At 46.0% G+C, this 23,437-nt stretch overlaps 1 protein-coding gene across 1 annotated transcript in view; it reads right to left on the reverse strand.

The window, feature by feature from the left end:
* The window catches only part of trabd2b (TraB domain containing 2B), a 104,602-nt gene extending 94,778 nt beyond the window's left edge, over positions 1-9,824 (reverse strand). The window contains exons 1-2 of the mRNA XM_065009035.1: positions 9,293-9,824; positions 5,447-6,016 (exon numbers count right to left, since the gene is read on the reverse strand). Of these exons, the coding sequence (XP_064865107.1) occupies positions 5,447-6,016; positions 9,293-9,400 (678 nt within the window). The 5' untranslated portion in view covers positions 9,401-9,824. The remainder of the gene's footprint in view (positions 1-5,446; positions 6,017-9,292) is intronic.
* Between the last annotated feature and the right edge of the window lie 13,613 nt (positions 9,825-23,437).

Here is a 23,437-nt window from a genome sequence, read left to right on the forward strand (position 1 = left end):
CTGGCAACAGCTCTGGTGGACATTCCTGCAGTCAACATGCCAATTGCATGCTCCCTCAACATTTGAGACATCTGCGGCACTGTGTTGTGTGACAAAATGCACATTGTGTACATGTGTAATTATCATGCTGTTTAATCAGCTTCTTAATATGCCACATCTCTCAGGTGGCTGGATTATCTTGGCAAAGGAGAAATGCTCACTAACAGAGATGTAAACAAATTTGTGCACAACATTTTAGAGAAATAAGATTTTTGTGTGTATGGAACATTTCTGGGATCTTTACATGTTGCGTTTATATTTTTGTTCAGTATAGATCAGAACTTGACCGCTGCAGTAGACAGAGATAGAGAGGATTTTCTTTTTCTAACTTATGCTGCTGCTCTTTGCTTTTCACGAGAGTGGCACAATCATAAGTCATCAAAGTGGCAATAGTCTGCAGTCATAGAGCCTCCATTAGGGGCAAAAGTTAGGAGATTAGTTGTTGTTTGTAACTGTGTAGGACGAGAAAGCGCATGCAGCCTCAATTAGCCTAGCTTAACTAGCCTCTCACGGTTTGATGCTGTCAACACAGGTACTACGTAATCATATTGGAAGATAAATAACCTAGCTATGGCAGTTATTAGTCTACTATTGCGCGAGTCGGCTTGTTGGTTGCAGTCTCTCATCTCTCTATCCTCCCCGTTCCACGAGTCACTCGCTCACACTCACAGTAGCCTACACACAGCACTGCCCCTGCTAGAGTGTCATCTACCTCTACCTCCTCTATCTCGTACTTTATCAGATCCGATTAATAAAGTAGCTTCAAAATGGACTTTTCTGCTGCTTCCCTCAACTGGATCAGACGAGGTCTAAACGGAATGGTTCTCGGGTCCATTCGGAACTGGTCTCTATATTTAAAAAATGTATTTATGCATATCAGTTCCGGATGGGAAAGCACCATGTCCATTTCAGAATGGGTCCAACTTTTACCCACAGGTACACTTCTCTTTTCTTTTTCTTTAAATTTTACCACTTTTTCTCCCCAATTTCGTGGTATCCAATTGTTTAGTAGCTACTATCTTGTCTCATCGCTGCAACTCCCGTACGGGCTCGGGAGAGACGAAGGTTGAAAGTCATGCGTCCTCTGATACACAACCCAACCACGCCGCACTGCTTCTTAACACAGCGTGCATCCAACCCGGAAGCCAGCCGCACCAATGTGTCGGAGGAAACACTGTGTACCTGGAAACCTTGGTTGGCGATGAGACAAGGACATCCCTACCGGCCAAACCCTCCCTAACACAGACTACGCTAGGCCAATTGTGCGTTGCCCCACTGACCTCGCGGTCGCGGCCGGTTACGACAGAACCTGGGCGCGAACCCAGAGTCTGGTGGCACAGCTGGCGCTGCAGTACAGCACCCTTAACCACTGCACCACCCGGGAGGCCAGGGTACACTTCTCACCATGGGGGAAACTGTTTATCAGTTATACCTCTCATCTGGACAGATCACTTCCTGTGAGGTCAGGAGACCCAGGGCGATGATTGACTCAGTGACACCACCACACTGTCCCCATGCTGAGGGGAGGGGAGGGGATGCGAAGCTGGGCTAGCCCATGCCCCAGGTCCAGCTGCACAGTTCCAGGTCACTGGCTGTGCATGGGCCAGGTGCCTACAGTATGAAAATAATTATGGCAGATGAAGAATCACCATCGGAGACCCTCTTGATGACGCGGGAGCGGCAAGTTACAGGATATTGTAATCAGCTACGTTTATTGGGAACAAATGATATGTGGACAGTAGGGTTTGGAGCTGTCAGATCTAGCCACCACAGAAGAAGTAGAGCTCATGTTTCAGATTAGGGTTCGCACTGACATGATGCACATCAGTCTTTCCCTGCTCTCCCTCCCTCCCTCCCTCACCGTCACTCTCTCTCTCTTTCTCTCTCGCTTTTCCTCTCTCGTTTTTTTCAGTCTGTCAGCCTGACCTCATCTTTGTTCCAATCAACCATAGAGAGAGATCCAATCACCATAGAGAGAGATCCAATCACCAAAGAGAGAGATCCAATCACCATAGAGAGAGATCCAATCAACCATAGTGTTCAAATTACATTGCAAATTATAATTGACTATAATTGTTTCCACATCTCTTTCATTTCAGGTTTTGAACTCTTTTCATACAACTTGAGATGGTTGATAATTTGCTTGCACAAAAGTCCAAAAGTCCATTATGCTACTGAGTTTATTCAAGTTATTCATTATGATTTTAGAAAAATAACCTCCAACAACACAAATGTTATCCAACAATACACCTGCTGTAACGGTTCTCCTCGTCATCGGAGGAAGAGTAGTCAAGATCGGACCAAAATGCAGCGTGATATATGTCCATGTTAAAATTTAATAAATCAACTGAACACTGAATAACAAAACAACAAAGAGAGTGAACGAAACAGTCCTGTAAGGTGCAACAACACAAAACAGTAAACAACTACCCACAAATCAAGTGGGAAAAACAGGCTACCTAAGTATGATTCTCAATCAGAGACAACGATTGACAGCTGCCTCTGATTGAGAACCATACCAGGCCAAACACATAGAAAACCAAAACTAGAACAACACATACAGTGAGGCAAAAAATGTATTTAGTCAGCCACCAATTGTGCAAGTTCTCCCACTTATAAAGATGAGAGAGGCCTGTAATTTTCATCATAGGTACACTTCAACTATGACAGACAAAATGAGAAGAAAAATCCAGAAAATCACATTGTAGGATTTCTAATGAATTTATTTCTTTATGTCCTCCACTCGTTACCTGTATTAATGGCACCTGTTTGAACTTGTTATCAGTATAAAAGACACCTGTCCACAACCTCAAACAGTCACACTACAAACTCCACTATGGCCAAGACCAAAGAGCTGTCAAAGGACACCAGAACTAAAATTGTAGACATGCACCAGGCTGGGAAGACTGAATCTGCAACAGGTAAGCAGCTTGGTTTGAAGAAATCAACTGTGGGAGCAATTATTAGGAAATGGAAGACATACAAGACCACTGATAATCTCCCTCGATCTGGGGCTCGCAAGATCTCACCCCGTGGGGTCAAAATGATCACAAGAACGGTGAGCAAAAATCCCAGAACCACACGGGGAGACCTAGTGAATGACATGCAGAGAGCTGGGACCAAAGTAACAAAGCCTACCATCAGTAACACACTACGCCGCCAGGGACTCAAATCCTGCAGTGCCAGACGTGTCCCCCTGCTTAAGCCAGTACATGTCCAGGCTCGTCTGAAGTTTGCTAGAGAGCATTTGGATGATCCAGAAGAAGATTGTGAGAATGTCATATGGTCAGATGAAACCAAAATAGAACCTTTTGGTAAAAACTCAACTCGTCGTATTTGGAGGACAAAGAATGCTGAGTTGCATCCAAAGAACACCATACCTACTGTGAAGTATGGGGGTGGAAACATCATGCTTTGGGGCTGTTTTTCTGCAAAGGGACCAGGACGACTGATCCGTGTAAAGGAAAGAATGAATGGGGCCATGTATCATGAGATTTTGAGTGAAAACCTCCTTCCATCAGCAAGGGCATTGAAGATGAAACGTGGCTGGGTCTTTCAGCATGACAATGATCCCAAACACACCGCCCGGGCAACGAAGGAGTGGCTTCGTAAGAAGCATTTCAAGGTCCTGGAGTGGCCTAGCCAGTCTCCAGATCTCAATCCCATAGAAACTCTTTGGAGGGAGTTGAAAGTCTGTGTTGCCCAGCAACAGCCCCAAAACATCACTGCTCTAGAGGAGATCTGCATGGAGGAATGGGTCAAAATACCAGCAGCAGTGTGTGAAAACCTTGTGAAGACTTACAGAAAACGTTTGACCTCTGTCATTGCCAACAAAGGGTATATAACAAAGTATTGAGATAAACTTTTGTTATTTATTTTCCACCATAATTTGCAAATAAATAAATAAAAAATCCTACAATGTGATTTTCTGGATTTTTTTCTAATTTTGTCTGTCATAGTTGAAGTGTACCTATGATGAAAATTACAGGCCTCTCTCATCTTTTTAAGTGGGAGAACTTGCACAATTGGTGGCTGACTAAATACTTTTTTGCCCCACTGTAGAATGCCCATCCCAACTCACACCCTGACGAACCTAAACAAGAAACATAACAAAGGAACTAAGGTCAGGACGTGACACCTGCCTTATAAAAATGTCCCTTCCCTGGAACAATAGAAAGGCAGGCAGTTGTCCAATACTTTGTATTGGTGATTTACTCATGTTCTCATTGGAAATAACAGGCATTACACCAATAGTTAATGATAGAGTATTAGCTCCAGGCTGTGGTCATTAGAAATGAGACTTATATTATCACTGCATCCTGTATACTACTACACTGAGAAGCAGTTCATGACTTGGCCTTGCAACATTGCTCCGTTGTAGGGCAGTTGTGTTACAGGTTCCCATGCATGTGCAGGGCAGCTGTATGTATGTGTGTGTGTGTGTGTGCTCTTTGACAGCATAGTTAGGAGGTGCTGATGAAAGAGGAGAGGCTGTGTGGGCCCAGTGCCTCTCAAATTAGCGCAGGAGCCCCGCACCCTGTCACTCGGGAGGCCCAGGCATGCCGGGCTTGTGTGTGTGTGTGTGTGTGTGTGTGTGTGTGTGTGTGTGTGTGTGTGTGTGTGTGTGTGTGTGTGTGTGTGTGTGTGTGTGTGTGTGTGTGTGTGTGTGTGTGTGTGTGTGTGTGTGTGTGTGTGTGTGCAGGGGAATAGCCTCCCAGTCCTAGCACATCAAAGACATGCTTGGACCTCCCAGAGTTTGGAAAAATTGACTTGAGTTGACCTCCCCCTAACCATTCCTGGGCCATCCTTTATTTAGACCTCCATGTTACCCTTCCACTACAGCCCTTCCAAGGAGATATAAAACACGGATCCCCATGTTTCTGTCATCAAGTCATTTGGTTATTCTGTCCATCTTTCAGTGTTAAGTTACAGGGCAAGATACTAACATTTAACATTTAACATTTAAGTCATTTAGCAGACGCTCTTATCCAGAGCGACTTAGTGGTTGTATCATAGCACCAAGACAGGCAGTCAGCCCAGTGAATAGAGGAATACCCGTCCCACACAATCTTTTACCTCACACCTTCACGAACTCATGTTACACTTACAGCTGTCAACGTGACACCTTGTCAGCTGATTCAGCTCTCATGTCTGTTTTGTAAGGCTCAGGCACAATAATAACTTTAAAACCACCTACACAGCTTTGAAACATACTGTTTCTAATCATATTTTTCTCCTCCCATTGTCATCTTCTACATTCTCCACTAACTCCTCCCAAGACTTCCCTTCTATTAAATCTCCCAACTCCCTGCCCCCAGCCGCCAACCAAATGCATCCAACAATCACATATCCCCCAACTCCAATGATCATGTCCAAAACCCACCCCCTCCACAGCCCCCTCTCTTACCTGGGAGAAGTTAAGTCCGTTGAGGGGGTGACACTGCTCCTCCACCCGCTCCACCGCTCCTGTCCTCTTCCCCATGCGGTCGGCCTCCTGGGCCAGGAACAGGTCCAGTACGGGGGTCCCCCGGGACCTCACGTCTGACTCCGTCAGAGAGTTAACCATCAGCATCACCCACACAGGCCTCTTCCTCTCCCAGTTTCCTGCGATGGCATTGAAGAGGTAGTCAGCGTACAGCCCCCGGCCCCGCTGGTCTGCCGTCATCCAGTAGGGCATCATGTGCTTGACGTAGTCCAGGTGGCGTTTGAGGCGGCGGTACAGGTCCCGGGGCAGCAGGGTCTGCAGGTTTTCCCCGTGGGGCAGCAGCTGGCAGCTGGTCAGCTTGGAGATGGTCAGGGGGTCAGTCAGGTCTAGCTCGAAGAACACGTTGGCGCTGGTCTGAAAGGCTCGTTTGGAGACATCTGGGATGAAGTCCCACACACGGGTATAGGGCACATGGATGGTCCCAAAGAGATAGGAGGGGGGATAGGGAGCTGGGCGCTCCACCGTCCAGAGGAAAGAGTTCATGTCGGTTTGCTATGGGGGCGCAGGGGGGTTGGGGGGGGAGGAGGAGATGCGAGAGAGAGTTTATGACAATCAGTATTTGAATAGAGTAAATTAACCTTCTGAGTAAAGGCCATTGACCGTAGTTAAGTCAAAAGTACTTTTTGTGATTTAGTGATTCAAAACAGGCTTTTTAGTTGGTTGAGATACAGGTCAATGCAATAGAATCTGTTGAAATGTCAGCTGGAGATAAAGGCAAGGGACTCAATGAAACCTTGTCAGCTAACTTCCACTGTGCTGCTCTCTGTCTGTCTGCTGTTCTGAGGCAATGAGTTTATAGTGAAGCTTTCTCCTTGTAAACAGACCCCAGTGTATTGTTGAGGTGCATAGCTGTGCTGCCAATGCCTCTGTGAAGCTGGGAAGCTTTTCAAGGGTTGCTACGGCAGTATAAACATACTGAACCATATAAAACTGCTGCAACCCACCTAACTGGGATATCCTTTACTTGAGGAAGTACTTTTTTGCAAAAGCCATTGGATAGCCTACACAAACAACAAAATGCACACAAATAGGCCTTTGCTGAACATTTTGTCAAATGTGGCTACTGTATCTGGTTTACTGAACACTATAAAAGTCTGAAAAAATGGAAAAAGCTTTGTTTATGTGTCTATTTCTTACAGTTCATTAACATTCCAGGGATTTGATGAGGGTCCTTATGCCTTCTTTACAAAAACATCCATAGATCATAGCTCTGCAAAACATAAGTCAAACCATAGAGATGCTGGTATGATGCTGGGATTGAGGATTTTTTTATTTGTATCAGTAGCTTAGCAGTTTCGCTGGGTCCACCAACATGGTCCATTAATGTTGCTGTCTTAGAACTCATTTCCTGACATTCTACATATTTTGCCATGAGGCTAAGAGAAAATGTTTCTGTCTTAGAACTCATTTCCTGACATTCTACACATTTTGACATGAGGTTGAGAGAAAATGTTGCTGTCTTAGAACTCATTTCCTGACATTCTACACATTTTGCCATGAGGCTGAGAGAAAATGTTACTGTCTTAGAACTCATTTCCTGACATTCTACACATTTTGCTATGAGGCTGAGAGAAAATGTTGCTGTTTTAGAACTCATTTCCTGACATTCTACACATTTTGCCATGAGGCTGAGAGAAAATGTTGCTGTTTTAAAGCACAGTTCCTGTAATTCTAAACATTTATTTCATGACTTTCATGATATGTTCATATGCTATCTGGGGGGCCAAGCCCCTTTAAATGTTTATTTCTACCCTAATTCAATGAAAACTTCCCCAGTTGTAATAACAATTGTAATGCCAATGCCATGCTAACATTTGTCATTTTAAATTACATTTTTTAAAGGATTTCAAAACCCTGTCAAAAGGCATTAAATTATTGTTTTTGCAAGGGATTGTTATTGTCATAAATGTAATTTGTATAATTTTAGGCCTAATTATTGCATTGAACTATGTTTTATACTAAAATGCTTGCACATCCTCTCAAACTTGCAATTTGTGATGACGACGTTTCAAAACGTTTCTTTGGAAAGGATTTTCACATTAGCATAGCCTAAGTACAACAAAATAAATGCATGGGTGACGCCTACAGCTCTGACTATTATATTTTGGCTATATATTTTGGTAACTTTATACATATCATTTGTTAATCATTAAATCGTCAAACGTCTGTTCGTCTTCACCGAGACAGGAAGACTTCTTTACGATCGAATAAGGATAGTTGAAGTCCGTTTTACTTGACTTGGCCGAGCCCAGACCTGAGGAGAGCTCCTCGCCCGCTGGTTGTAGCTCGCTCCGGAGCACTGATGTGAACAACTCAATTTTATTGGGTAATTACTTTTAACACAAAACAGATACCTCTGTACTGACGTATTACAAATCACATGAAGTGGGAACAACATATACAGTTCATCCCTGGACCCTGACAACAATGCCATTATAAGATGCAGGTTAAAAATACCAACAATTTCATTATTTTGTGGACTATGTTGTAGCAATACTATCAAGTCAACCCTGATAAATATTTTCAATAATATATTATAACACATTTGTATTATATTAATAGATCACATCATCATGCCCCGTTAAAATGAACTGTAATGAACGTTATTACTGCAGTCATGTAATTCCAGTTATGATGTAGGCCTATTGCGTTTCTATCTGGGAATTTGTAGTCTACCAGTCATGTAATCTACGCGTACGACACGCATTGTCTCTATCATCAGCACAAGAGAAGAATCAGAAGGAAATGAATTAGAACCATGAGAAATGCACACTGAGAGACATACAGACGGGAGCATGTGCAACATGGTCCTGGCCAGATAAAATAACACTCAAATTAAATGAATTCGAATGGACTGACTCCCTTTGTGAAAACAAGCCCATTCCATAATTTTGCAAATATGCCCGATAACTGTTTTAATAGGTCGTGTTTCATTGAAACTTCATCCGTTTGGATTGAAAGGTAATTGAAACTTTTCCAAATAAATGTATGTAAAGTCAAGTCACCCGTTTGTGTTCCCCACTATCTTTTGTCATATAAACAGGCATATGGTAGGCGCGCATGAACCATATTTCGCTTGGCAACTGCTTCCATTTTTCAGGCCCAGACTTGAGGAAACTCAAGAATAGACTATGTCAGGTAAAATAACTTATTTTTGAGGTGCCATTGGAAGCAATTATGCTGATAGGAAATTGTTTCAATTATAGGCCATGGACTTTCCCTCTTCAACTTGTAGGCTACAGGCCTATTAACAAAGCCTTGAAATAATGGATTAGCCTAACAATATATGACGGCATAATAATAATATTAATAATAACACATGTGATAATTATACTATAATAATACGGTAGCCTAATAAAGTTGCTATAAACATAATTATTGTTATTGTATTTAACGTGTAGGTAGTTATTATAGCATGTCAATATTTCCATGACAATAAAACTCAAAACTTGTTGTTGTTATTGTTAATTTGGTTGTTACACAAAAACTCAATAACTACACAATATCTCACTATTTTTATATTGGCCTACCCGCTGCACATACGACAACTTATTCAGGAACACTGTAAGCAAAGTGCGTTTATTGAAATTGTATAATTGGTTGTAGCCTACTGTGGCAGTTGTAGACTAGACACATACATTTGCAATTAACCCAAAATATGTATCTAAAAGGCTTGAGTCTATCCATTCAAGGACATCTTCATGTGTGACATTGCCTCATGACATTACTGAAACAGGTAAGTAACTGTAACTACTCCGCACAACTTACCGACTTCGGTGGGTCACATTGCCTCGGTCTCTCGCGGGTGTTCCGGGGTGCGACAGCGTGCAAGAGAGCGGTAAGTAGGAACCATCGAAGTCCTTGCGGACAGACCATCTCGAGATGAGAGGATAGTGGTGTCGACAGGCTGTTGTAGATACTTCAACCTTCCCCCTGTCTCTTTCTCGCTGTTTACTGGCTTTCGCCTCCTAACATGTAACAAAATAGACTCGTAGGAGACAGGGTTCGGCTCACATGTGCCATTCGGAAGGAGGACATAGATCATTCCGACTCTCAGCCATTCCCAAACCCCAGGCAACTATTAACGGGCTACGCGTTCTACTTTCCCTATCTCTTCTCACTCGGCGCTGTCCTGTGTCAGTCGGTTTTTCAGCAGTTGCAGAGGAAAGTTTTCGCAGTGCGCTCTAGAAGTTTGAAGCCTGGCTGGTTGAGTGGAGGAGGTGGTACGCTTAGAATATTTTACCCAAATGCTTATTTTAAGAGGAGGGGAAGGTAGGTTTTGATGGGAAAGGGAGAGCACAGCTTTGCGTGTGAGTGAGAGATGATATGGGAGATGGAGTCATTCAAACTGTCATCTGTAATTCCAGTGCTTAAAACCCTGCACGAATCAAAATAATGCAATGCCATGTTGCCAACCACTGAAAGGGCAGGTGAGACAATGTTGCAATGCCAGTCTGGTGCCTTTCAAGCCAGGAGTCCTTCAACAAATCTTAAATTATGTTAAACATGTCATATGTTTCATTTTCATTTGGTTCACATGTATCACTGTCATTGCTTGTTTGACACTTTTTGCACAAGAGTTTAATATGGGCCCTTAGGCCCAGTGGCCCAGTCCTGAGTGATTAATGCCTACAATTAAACATCTCAGTAAAGACAACTGTGAAGAGTTTTTTATTTATTTATCTTATAATAGCCCTCTTAGATATGGTCATCTTGTGTAATTCTGAATGGTTCTGATGAATGGCCATGTTGAGAGACAAAGTTTTCCCTCTCTTCAGTCCACAGTGTCAAAACTATGCCATGACCCATGTTATTGTCCACATGGCAGACAGTGTGACAGAATCAAGTAGTGGGCCATTTATCATGGGAGCCCCTCAAACAAGTGCCACCCGGGCCTCCCCTCTGGGGCGATGGCAGAAAGGCCCTGGACAAGCCATTCTTTGTCCTCTGCCTTGTTTTAACTCTCTCTCCTCACTCCTCTCCTATCATCTCTGGACGCCTGGTCTGTGTTTGACTCTGACTGTCCTCACGGTTCTCCAACTGGATTCTGGATACACATGTAACAAATTATCTGTTTGTTCTGGGGTTGTTGCTTAAGTGTCTTTTATCTCCCTCTACATTCACATTGATGAGCTGAATTGTGATCGTTTCATCTAAGAACTGATCCCAAATCAGTCTACTAAGGGTTTGATTTATGTCTACCCCACAGTATTGGTTATGAAAACATTTTCAAAGTAGCTTTTTTTCATGCATCAGGATAAGAATACCTACCTCCTAGACTTGGCCTACTCATATCTAATCTAATCCGAATGTACCTATTTGCCCTTGCAACTCCCCTTGCAGTTAGTTCTTGTGCAAGACAGGTGATTTCAGTTGCAGCCTCCTCTGTTGTAATGTGACCACCTGCAGACACAGTTACCTGCTTTAACCACACCTTGTGAAAGGCTTCTCTTTGAAGGAGGCTGGTTCACATTCTTGGCTGGTTAGACGAGGCTTATGAGCTGCTGCATGCAGGAGATTCCTGGACAACGGCCAGGATTTACAGCATATATATATATATATATACCAGAGACAGACGGCATAAGAAAATACTTTAAAGTTAATGTTCTGTTTGCAAACCACAGAAAACCCTCAATCCTGAAAATGGATGTCTGGGGACGTGTTAGCAAGACACAGGCACAGAGAGAGGGAGAAAGAGAGGGAGAAAGAGAGGGAGAAAGAGAGGGAGAAAGAGATAGCACGAGGGGGACAGTAAGTTAGACAGAGCTCTTATTCTGTGCATGTGCACATTGTTTCCATTCCATTCGTAAGTTATCTTGGTAGTGGGGAAACTTGTACAATACATCCATGATTGGACCTGTCATTGACATGCATTTTCAATGTCAATTTTCGGACATTGATCACTACGGTATAATATGCTTATAAGAAATGTATGTGCGTGAGTGCACACATACACATGGACAAAGGGAAAGAGAGCACTAACAAATGCCCTGGTAATATCCTCTGGTAATGTCCCCTGGTAATGCCTGCTGGTAATGACTGCTGGTAATACCTGCTGGTAATGCCTGCTGGTAATGTCCTCTGGTAATGCCCTGGTAATGTCCTCTGGTAATGTCCCCTGGTAATGCCTGCTGGTAATGACTGCTGGTAATACCTGCTGGTAATGTCCTCTGGTAATGCCCTGGTAATATCCTCTGGTAATGCCTGCTGGTAATGCCTGCTGGTAATACCTGCTGGTAATGCCTGCTGGTAATGTCCTCTGGTAATGCCCTGGTAATATCCTCTGGTAATGTCCCCTGGTAATGCCTGCTGGTAATGACTGCTGGTAATACCTGCTGGTAATGACTGCTGGTAATGTCCTCTGATAATGCCTGCTGGTAATGTCCTCTGGTAATGCCTGCTGGGAATGTCCCCTGTTAATGTCCCCTGGTAATATCCTCTGGTAATGATGCCAGCTGGAAATCCCTGCTGGTAATGTCCTTTGATAATGCCCTCTGGTAATGCCTGCTGGTAATGTCCTCTGGTAATGCCTGCTGGTAATGTCCTCTGGTAATGCCTGCTGGTAATGTCCTCTGGTAATGCCTGCTGGTAATGTCCTCTGATAATGTCCTCTGGTAATGCCTGCTGGTAATGTCCTCTGGTAATTCCTGCTGGTAATGTCCTCTGATAATGTCCTCTGGTAATGTCCTCTGGTAATGCCTGCTGGTAATGTCCTCTGGTAATGTCCTCTGGTAATGCCTGCTGGTAATGTCCTTTGGTAATGCCCGCTGGTAATGTCCTCTGGTAATGCCTGCTGGTAATGTCCTCTGGTAATGCCTGCTGGTAATGTCCTCTGATAAAAGTCCTCTGGTAATACCTGCAGGCTCACAGCTCTATGGGTCTTGTGTATACATGTCCACGTGGCCTCATGACAGCCGGCCTGATGCTCTGCAGAAGACCAAAGCTGAGGAAATAGCTCTCAGTCTCTCTCTGTGTCTACACATCTATTTTGTATAAAAGAGGACACATTCATGTCCATTGTAACTGTTTTATGGTGTCACAATGTATGATGGTGTTCATCATGTGAAGAGGGACCCCTAGTGGTGGAAAACAGAAGTGTGTTGATACCTACACTTTTTACGGTAGCTTGCAGAGGACAAGGGGTGAGAGAGACGTAGTCTGACAATAGTCAGGGACAGATTTTGACATGTAGTGATTGGTAGATAAAGAAAGAACATCACAGAGAATGTGAGTATGGATGATGATGACGTATCTAGAGAATGGCCCAACACTGCTTCAGGCTTCTTTACTTCACAGGAGATGCTGGCAATGTGATTGACTGTGGAGCTCGGGCTTCAGCCCGTCCTGCCCCTTCATCCACACACTGTCTTGAGCTACAATAGACACCGTGACAGGAGAGACTGGAGAGAGAGAGAGATGGATAGGGTGACAGGAGAGACTGGAGAGAGAGAGAGAGAGAGAGATGACAGGAGAGACTGAGAGGATGGAGAGAGAGAGATGGGGTGACAGGAGAGACTGGAGAGAGAGAGATGGATAGGGTGACAGGAGAGACTGAGAGAGAGAGAGAGGGTGACAGAGAGAGAGAGAGAGATGGATAGGGTGACAGGAGAGACTGGAGAGAGAGAGAGAGATGGATAGGTGACAGGAGAGAGAGAGATGGATGGGGTGACAGGAGAGAGAGAGAGAGAGAGATGGATAGGTGACAGGAGAGACTGAGAGAGAGAGAGATGGATAGGGTGACAGGAGATACTGGAGAGAGAGAGAGATGGATAGGGTGACAGGAGAGAGAGAGAGAGAGAGAGATGGATGGATAGGGTGACAGGAGAGACTGGAGAGAGAGAGAGAGATGGATAGGGTGACAGGAGAGAGAGAGAGAGAGAGAGATGGATAGGGTGACAGGAGATGGATAGGGTGACAGGAGAGACTGCAGAGAGAGAGAGAGAGATGGATAGGGTGACAGGAGAGACTGGAGAGAGAGAGAGAGATGGATAGGGTGACAGGAGAGACTGCAGAGAGAGAGAGAGATGGATAGGGTGACAGGAGAGACTGGAGAGAGAGAGAGAGATGGATAGGGTGACAGGAGAGACTGCAGAGAGAGAGAGAGAGAGTGGATAGGGTGACAGGAGAGACTGGAGAGAGAGAGAGAGATGGATAGGGTGACAGGAGAGACTGCAGAGAGAGAGAGAGATGGATAGGGTGACAGGAGAGACTGGAGAGAGAGATGGATAGGGTGACAGGAGAGACTGGAGAGAGATGGATAGGTTGACAGGAGAGACTGGAGAGAGAGATAGATGGATAGGGTGACAAGAGAGACTGGAGAGAGAGATGGATAGGGTGACAGGAGAAACTGAGAGAGAGAGAGAGAGATGGATAGGGTGACTGGAGAGACTGGAGAGAGAGAGATGGATAGGGTGACAGGAGAGACTGGAGAGAGAGAGAGAGATGGATAGGTGTGACAGGAGAGATTGGAGAGAGAGATGGATAGGGTGACAGGAGAGACTGTGAGAGAGATTTGAGAGAGCGAGAGAGAGAGATGGATAGGGTGACAGGAGAGACTGGAGAGAGAGAGATGGATAGGGTGACAGGAGAGACTGAGAGAGAGAGATAGAGAGAGAGAGAGAGATGGATAGGGTGACAGGAGAGACTGGATAGGAGAGATAGGGTGACAGGAGAGATTGGAGAGAGAGAGATGGATAGGGTGACAGGAGAGACTGGAGAGAGAGAGAGAGAGAGAGAGACAGAGAGATGGATAGGGTGACAGGAGAGACTGGAGAGAGAGAGAAGGATAGGGTGACAGGAGAGACTGGAGAGAGAGAGAGATGGATATGGTGACAGGAGAGACTGGATAGAGAGAGATATGGATAGGGTGACAGGAGAGACTGGATAGAGAGAGATAGATGGATAGGGTGACAGGAGAGACTGGAGAGAGAGAGAGATGGATAGGGGTGACAGGAGAGACTGACAGGAGAGAGAGAGAGATGGATAGGGTGACAGGAGAGACTGGAGAGAGAGAGAGATGGATAGCGTGACAGGAGAGACTGGAGAGAGAGAGATGGATAGGGTGACAGGAGAGACTGGATAGAGAGAGAGAGATGGATAGGGTGACAGGAGAGACTGGATAGAGAGAGAGAGATGGATAGGGTGACAGGAGAGACTGGAGAGAGAGATGGATAGGGTGACAGGAGAGACTAGAGAGAGAGAGAGATGGATAGGGTGACAGGAGAGACTGGAGAGAGAGAGATGGATAGGGTGACAGGAGAGACTGGAGAGAGATAGATATGGATAGGGTGACAGAAGAGACTGGAGAGAGAGAGAGAGAGAGAAGATGGATGTGGTGACAGGAGAGACTGGAGAGAGAGAGATGGATAGGGTGACAGGAGAGACTGGAGAGAGAGAGAGAGAGAGAGAGATGGATAGGGTGACAGGAGAGACTGGAGAGAGAGAGAGAGATGGATAGGGTGACAGGAGAGACTGGAGAAGGAGAGATATGGATAGGGTGACACGAGAGACTGGATAGATTCCGGGTTGGAGCGAGCGGTCGCATCCGCACTTCGGTCCGCATGTAGTATAACTTTTCATTACATTTCATTTCATTTCATTATAGTACAACGGTTTGATTTGTCTAATCTTAGCAATTTCTTCTTAGCTAGCTACATAGCAGGAGAGTATAACTTTTCATTACATTTCATTTCATTTCGTCTTTGTATCAAAGATAATTGCGTAATTATCGTATTTCGTTGTCCTAACGTAGTCTACACTGCTATCTGCCCAGCAGCTAGCCAGCTAGCAAACGTCCACCGTCTACCGAATAGCAGCACTGTAGAAACTATTACACTGAACTGAACGACTTGATTAGTGTAGTGTTAGCTAGCTACATAGTTGTCTTTGCTGTCTTCGTATCCAAGATAATTGTGTAGTTTAGAGTGTGTAGTTTTAGAGTGATTATCTTAATTTACCGAGGTTAGCTAGCCAGCTATTTGTCGTCCTTAACGTAGGAGACACTGCTAGCTAGCCAACAGCTAGCCAACGTCTACCGAATAGAACTTCCGCACTCAACAACCCGGTCGCATTCCGCTTCGCTCCACAGGTAGTATCACATTTTCATTTCATTTCATTACAGTACAACGGCTTGATTTGTTTGATCATAGCTAGCTACATAGCTAGCTACATAGCCGTCTTTGTATCAAAGATAATTGTGTAGTCTAGAGCGATTTTCTAGGTTAGCTAGCCAGCTATTGTCGTTCTTTTAACGCAACGTAACGTAATCAACACTGCTAGCTAGCCAGCTAGCCCCCGAATAGCAGCACTGTAGAAACTATTACACTCAACGGAACGACTTGATTAGTGTAGTGTCAACAACGCAGCCACTGCCAGCTAGCCTACTTCAGCAGTACTGTATCATTTTAATCATTTTAGTCAATAAGATTCTTGCTACATAAGCTTAACTTTCTGAACACTCGAGACGTGTAGTCCACTTGTCATTCCAATCTCCTTTGCATTAGCGTAGCCTCTTCTGTAGCCTGTCAACTATGTGTCTGTCTATCCCTGTTCTCTCCTCTCTGCACAGACCATACAAACGCTCCACACCGCGTGGCCGCGGCCACCCTAATCTGGTGGTCCCAGCGCGCACGACCCACGTGGAGTTCCAGGTCTCCGGTAGCCTCTGGAACTGCCGATCTGCGGCCAACAAGGCAGAGTTCATCTCAGCCTATGCCTCCCTCCAGTCCTCGACTTCTTGGCACTGACGGAAACATGGATCACCACAGACAACACTGCTACTCCTACTGCTCTCTCTTCGTCCGCCCACGTGTTCTCAGTGGTGGAATGGGATCCGCACACCCCGAGAGCTTCTGGTCAGTGGTGGCAGATGGGATCCTCATCTCTCCCAAGTGGTCATTCTCTCTTTCTCCCTTACCCATCTGTCTATCGCCTCCTTTGAATTCCATGCTGTCACAGTTACCAGCCCTTTCAAGCTTAACATCCTTATCATTTATCGCCCTCCAGGTTCCCTCGGAGAGTTCATCAATGAGCTTGATGCCTTGATAAGCTCCTTTCCTGAGGACGGCTCACCTCTCACAGTTCTGGGCGACTTTAACCTCCCCACGTCTACCTTTGACTCATTCCTCTCTGCCTCCTTCTTTCCACTCCTCTCCTCTTTGACCTCACCCTCTCACCTTCCCCCTACTCACAAGGCAGGCAATACGCTCCAGGTTCCCTCAACCTCTGGGCGAGGTCTACCTTGACTCATTCCTCTCTGCCTCCTTCTTTCCACTCCTCTCCTCTTTTGACCTCACCCTCTGACTAGTCTTCCCCCCTACTCACAAGGCAGGCAATACGCCCGACCTCATCTTTACTAGATGCTGTTCTTCCACTAACCTCATTGCAACTCCTCCAAGTCTCCGACCACTACCTTGTATCCTTTTCCCTCTCGCTCTCATCCAACACTTCCCACACTGCCCCTACTCGGATGGTATCGCGCCGTCCCAACCTTCGCTCTCTCTCCCCGCTACTCTCTCCTCTTCCATCCTATCATCTCTTCCCTCTGCTCAAACCTTCTCCAACCTATCTCCTGATTCTGCCTCCTCAACCCTCCTCTCCTCCCTTTCTGCATCCTTTGACTCTCTATGTCCCCTATCCTCCAGGCCGGCTCGGTCCTCCCCTCCCGCTCCGTGGCTCGACGACTCATTGCGAGCTCACAGAACAGGGCTCCGGGCAGCCGAGCGGAAATGGAGGAAAACTCGCCTCCCTGCGGACCTGGCATCCTTTCACTCCCTCCTCTCTAAATTTTCCTCTTCTGTCTCTGCTGCTAAAGCCACTTTCTACCACTCTAAATTCCAAGCATCTGCCTCTAACCCTAGGAAGCTCTTTGCCACCTTCTCCTCCCTCCTGAATCCTCCTCCCCTCCCCCTCCTCCCTCTCTGCAGATGACTTCGTCAACCATTTTGAAAAGAAGGTCGACGACATCCGATCCTCGTTTGCTAAGTCAAACGACACCGCTGGTTCTGCTCACACTGCCCTACCCTGTGCTCTGACCTCTTTCTCCCCTCTCTCCAGATGAAATCTCGCGTCTTGTGACGGCCGGCCGCCCAACAACCTGCCCGCTTGACCCTATCCCCTCCTCTCTTCTCCAGACCATTTCCGGAGACCTTCTCCCTTACCTCACCTCGCTCATCAACTCATCCCTGACCGCTGGCTACGTCCCTTCCGTCTTCAAGAGAGCGAGAGTTGCACCCCTTCTGAAAAAACCTACACTCGATCCCTCCGATGTCAACAACTACAGACCAGTATCCCTTCTTTCTTTTCTCTCCAAAACTCTTGAACGTGCCGTCCTTGGCCAGCTCTCCCGCTATCTCTCTCAGAATGACCTTCTTGATCCAAATCAGTCAGGTTTCAAGACAAGTCATTCAACTGAGACTGCTCTTCTCTGTATCACGGAGGCGCTCCGCACTGCTAAAGCTAACTCTCTCTCCTCTGCTCTCATCCTTCTAGACCTATCGGCTGCCTTCGATACTGTGAACCATCAGATCCTCCTCTCCACCCTCTCCGAGTTGGGCATCTCCGGCGCGGCCCACGCTTGGATTGCGTCCTACCTGACAGGTCGCTCCTACCAGGTGGCGTGGCGAGAATCCGTCTCCTCACCACGTGCTCTCACCACTGGTGTCCCCAGGGCTCTGTTCTAGGCCCTCTCCTATTCTCGCTATACACCAAGTCACTTGGCTCTGTCATAACCTCACATGGTCTCTCCTATCATTGCTATGCAGACGACACACAATTAATCTTCTCCTTTCCCCCTTCTGATGACCAGGTGGCGAATCGCATCTCTGCATGTCTGGCAGACATATCAGTGTGGATGACGGATCACCACCTCAAACTGAACCTCGGCAAGACGGAGCTGCTCTTCCTCCCGGGAAGGACTGCCCGTTCCATGATCTCGCCATCACGGTTGACAACTCCATTGTGTCCTCCTCCCAGAGCGCTAAGAACCTTGGCGTGATCCTGGACAACACCCTGTCGTTCTCAACTAACATCAAGGCGGTGGCCCGTTCCTGTAGGTTCATGCTCTACAACATCCGCAGAGTACGACCCTGCCTCACACAGGAAGCGGCGCAGGTCCTAATCCAGGCACTTGTCATCTCCCGTCTGGATTACTGCAACTCGCTGTTGGCTGGGCTCCCTGCCTGTGCCATTAAACCCCTACAACTCATCCAGAACGCCGCAGGCCATCTGGTGTTAAACCTTCCCAAGTTCTCTCACGTCACCCCGCTCCTCCGCTCTCTCCACTGGCTTCCAGTTGAAGCTCGCATCCGCTACAAGACCATGGTGCTTGCCTACGGAGCTGTGAGGGGAACGGCACCTCAGTACCTCCAGGCTCTGATCAGGCCCTACACCCAAACAAGGGCACTGCGTTCATCCACCTCTGGCCTGCTCGCCTCCCTACCACTGAGGAAGTACAGTTCCCGCTCAGCCCAGTCAAAACTGTTCGCTGCTCTGGCCCCCCAATGGTGGAACAAACTCCCTCACGACGCCAGGACAGCGGAGTCAATCACCACCTTCCGGAGACACCTGAAACCCCACCTCTTTAAGGAATACCTAGGATAGGATAAAGTAATCCCTCTCACCCCCCCCCCTTAAAATATTTAGATGCACTATTGTAAAGTGGCTGTTCCACTGGATGTCATAAGGTGAATGCACCAATTTGTAAGTCGCTCTGGATAAGAGCGTCTGCTAAATGACTTAAATGTAAATGTAATAGGGTGACAGGAGAGATTGGAGAGAGAGAGAGATGGATAGGGTGACAGGAGAGACTGGGGAGAGAGAGAGATGGATAGGGTGACAGGAGAGATTGGAGAGAGAGAGAGATGGATAGGGTGACAGGAGAGACTGGATAGAGAGAGAGAGAGATGGATAGGGTGACAGGAGAGACTAGAGAGAGATAGAGATTGATAGGGTGACAGGAGAGACTGGAGAGATAGAGAGATGGATAGGGTGACAGGAGAGACTGGAGAGAGAGAGATGGATAGGGTGACAGGAGAGACTGGAGAGAGAGAGAGCGAGAGATGGATAGGGTGACAGGAGAGACTGAGAGAGAGAGAGAGAGAGAGAGAGATGGATAGGGTGACAGGAGAGATTGGAGAGAGAGAGAGATGGATAGGGTGACAGGAGAGACTGGAGAGAGAGAGAGAGAGAGAGACAGAGAGATGGATAGGGTGACAGGAGAGACTGGAGAGAGAGAGAGAGAGATGGATAGGGTGACAGGAGAGACTGGAGAGAGAGAGAGAGAGAGATGGATAGGGTGACAGGAGAGATTGGAGAGAGAGAGATGGATAGGGTGACAGGAGAGACTGGAGAGAGAGAGAGAGAGACAGAGAGATGGATAGGGTGACAGGAGAGACTGGAGAGAGAGAGAAGGATAGGGTGATAGGAGAGACTGGAGAGAGAGAGAGATGGATAGGGTGACAGGAGAGACTAGATAGAGAGAGATATGGATAGGGTGACAGGAGAGACTGGATAGAGAGAGAGAGATGGATAGGGTGACAGAAGAGACTGGAGAGAGAGAGAGATGGATAGGGTGACAGGAGAGACTGGAGAGAGAGAGAGAGATGGATAGGGTGACAGGAGAGACTGGAGAGAGAGAGAGATGGATAGCGTGACAGGAGAGACTGGAGAGAGAGAGATGGATAGGGTGACAGGAGAGACTGGATAGAGAGAGAGAGATGGATAGGGTGACAGGAGAGACTGGATAGAGAGAGAGAGATGGATAGGGTGACAGGAGAGACTGGAGAGAGAGAGATGGATAGGGTGACAGGAGAGACTAGAGAGAGAGAGAGATGGATAGGGTGACAGGAGAGACTGGAGAGAGAGAGATGGATAGGGTGACAGGAGAGACTGGAGAGAGATAGATATGGATAGGGTGACAGAAGAGACTGAGAGAGAGAGAGAGAGAGAGAAGATGGATGTGGTGACAGGAGAGACTGGAGAGAGAGAGAGATGTATAGGGTGACAGGAGAGACTGGAGAGAGAGAGAGATGGATAGGGTGACAGGAGAGACTGGAGAGAGAGAGAGAGATGGATAGGGTGACAGGAGAGACTGGAGAGAGAGAGAGATGGATAGGGTGACAGGAGAGACTGGAGAGAGAGAGAGAGATGGATAGGGTGACAGGAGAGACTGGAGAGAGAGAGATATGGATAGGGTGACAGGAGAGACTGGATAGAGAGAGAGAGATGGATAGGGTGACAGGAGAGACTGGATAGAGAGAGAGAGATAGAGATGGATAGGTTGACAGTCAGGGGATGTCTTGCTGTTTTGCAATTTGTTCTCTCCTTTCTTTGGATCATATGTGATAGAGTGAACAATTAGAATAATCTACGTTTCCATTGTGGAACAGTGGTGGAAAATGTCATACTATAGCAAAAGTACATATACCTTAACAAAAAAAAAGTGAAAAAGAAAAGAAAAGAAAAGAAAAGTGAAAGTCACCCATTAAAATACTACTTGAGTAAAAGTCTTAAAGTATTCGGTTTTAAATACACTTGTGTATCAAAAGGAAATGGAATTGCTAAAATATACTTAAGTATCAAAAGTAAAAGTATTAATAATTTCAAAATCCTTATATTATGCAAACCAGACAGCACATTTTCTTGTGTTTTTAAAACACTCCAACACTCAGACATTAATTTACAAACGTAGCATTTGTATTTATTGAGTCTGCCAGATCAGAGGCAGTAGGGATGACCAGGGATGTCTTCTTGATAAGCAGGTAAATCGGACCATTTTCCTGTCAAAATGTCACGAGTACTTTTGAGTGTCAGTGAAAATGTATGGAGTAAAAAGTACATTATTTTCTTTAGGAATGTAGTGAAGTAAAAGGAAAAGTTGTCAAAAATATAAATAGTAAAGTACAGATACCCCAAAAAACAACTTAAGTAGTACTTTAAAGTATCTTTACTTAAGTACTTTACACCACTGAAAATGAGTAATGTTAACTCTCTCTCTCTCTCTCTCTCTTTCACTCACTCACTCACTCACTCACTCACTCACTCACTCACTCACTCACACACACACACACACACACACACACACACACACACACACACACACACACACACAAATGGACCCCTGTGTTTGTCTTTTGAAGCACATTGAGCACTCACATCAAAGGACTGGCTGGCACACTCACTCGTCCTCTGATCCCATGATGCATTGCATCTTCCCATTGATCACAGCCCATGGGACTCATTGTATGATGTATTTTCAGGGGCCCCTGTTAGCCTTTCCCTCCCTATACAGGAGAAGAGGGGAATGACTAGAGTTTCTCCTGCTGATAAGTAAATCTATCTGCATTGTAAAAGAATCAGAGAAGAAGAATAAAACTCTGTCTCCAGTCATCATGTAGGATTACAGCAGCCATTGTGACAGGACTGTAGAGCTCAGAGCCTGACAAAGGATGCTGTGGATATCATAATATTATGGAAATAATATGACATTGTTGTATGACATTGTTGTCCGTCAACAATCCTTTCACATTTGCTATTCTGGTCCGTCGGACAGCTTATCCTGGTTGGAGTGATTGTGAAACCAATGCGCCAAAACCCCGGCTCCACGGCTCATAGAGAAACACATAAACACCTTGCAGCATGATGTCATTCCAGGTCCTACTGGTCCACAGACACCACTGTTTTTAGGATCCGTCTTTCTTTAGACTCGGTTTGCTTTAGACTGTATTGAATGGAGATCTAGACGTGAGCCTCCTTTGAAGATTAACATTTCATTTAGTTATTTTGAAAAAGATTCAATTGCAAGCAGCTTTCATTTCTAGGTGTTGCAACAATGGGATCAGCATTGAATTCAGAAAGCATATCAGCCAAGGATATTATCGCAACCAAAGAAACAGATTCTGTGGGCTCACAGACGATACTCAGATATAACTGTCCGTCTCATGTTATAGGGTGTAGTTCTTGTGCTCTACTTCTTCCTTCTGTCTGTAGCGTGAGCAGACCAGGGACAGGAGCCCGTGCTCTGCCCAGAGAAATAAAGCCTGTCCTCTGTTGGAGCCGCAGCAAGCTGTGTGTGTGGATGCCAGCGTTTTCATCAGGGCCGAAACCTCAACCTTGTTTATGCTGCGTTCAACCACAGTTTATTTAGTATTTGTCTTGAGCATCAGACTAACTCACCAACTCTGGGGTGGTACTGTGTTCTGCCGCTGTGCCTTATAACATCATGCAGGATATGACATCATATGTGGATGGTTGTGTGTCTGTGCATGTTGGGAATGCTCAATCTTCAGGATATTGAGTTCGCTCCCAAGTCTAAATATCTACCCATCTATTTTACATCAATCATGCCTTTATGATCTAACTTGACCAGAACTAACTCTTCTTTGTCAGCTGCTGAACACCTCCTAGTTAAGGCTTTCAGTAGTTCCCAGTCAGTCAGTCATTACATGATAAGATGCTGGAGGAGGTCTGGTATTCCTCAGATCCTATCAAGACATCTATCCTGTCGTGCTGCCTGTACAACATGGCCGACACTGTGCTCTGTTGGGTCTTCCTGGGCTGCAGCGCAGGGAGCAACATGCCTCCAGCCTGTAACACGATCCCCAACTCTCACAACCCACACAGATATTGGCGCGAGAGAGAGAACTTTTTAACCCTGACGCCTTGACTGATAGCGCAGCATGGAGGCTTCAGAGATAACACTCCTCAGATCTCAGTGATTAATAAGGTCTAGAGAAATGCCAGGACGAAGCGCGAGGCCGTGGGAGAGAGAGGGACTGAGTGGTTTCTAGGGAATTTCATTTGAAAGGCCCTTTTCAAGGGCATGTTGACTATGAATGTAATGTAATGCAGAGCTACTTCTCTGTTTCCTTCCTGTTTTTATTTTTATGGTCTTCCCCCTTATTTTTCCAGTTCCCT

The sequence above is a fragment of the Oncorhynchus nerka genome, linkage group LG24 (genome assembly GCF_034236695.1).
Source record: "Oncorhynchus nerka isolate Pitt River linkage group LG24, Oner_Uvic_2.0, whole genome shotgun sequence".
Taxonomy (NCBI): domain Eukaryota; kingdom Metazoa; phylum Chordata; class Actinopteri; order Salmoniformes; family Salmonidae; genus Oncorhynchus; species Oncorhynchus nerka.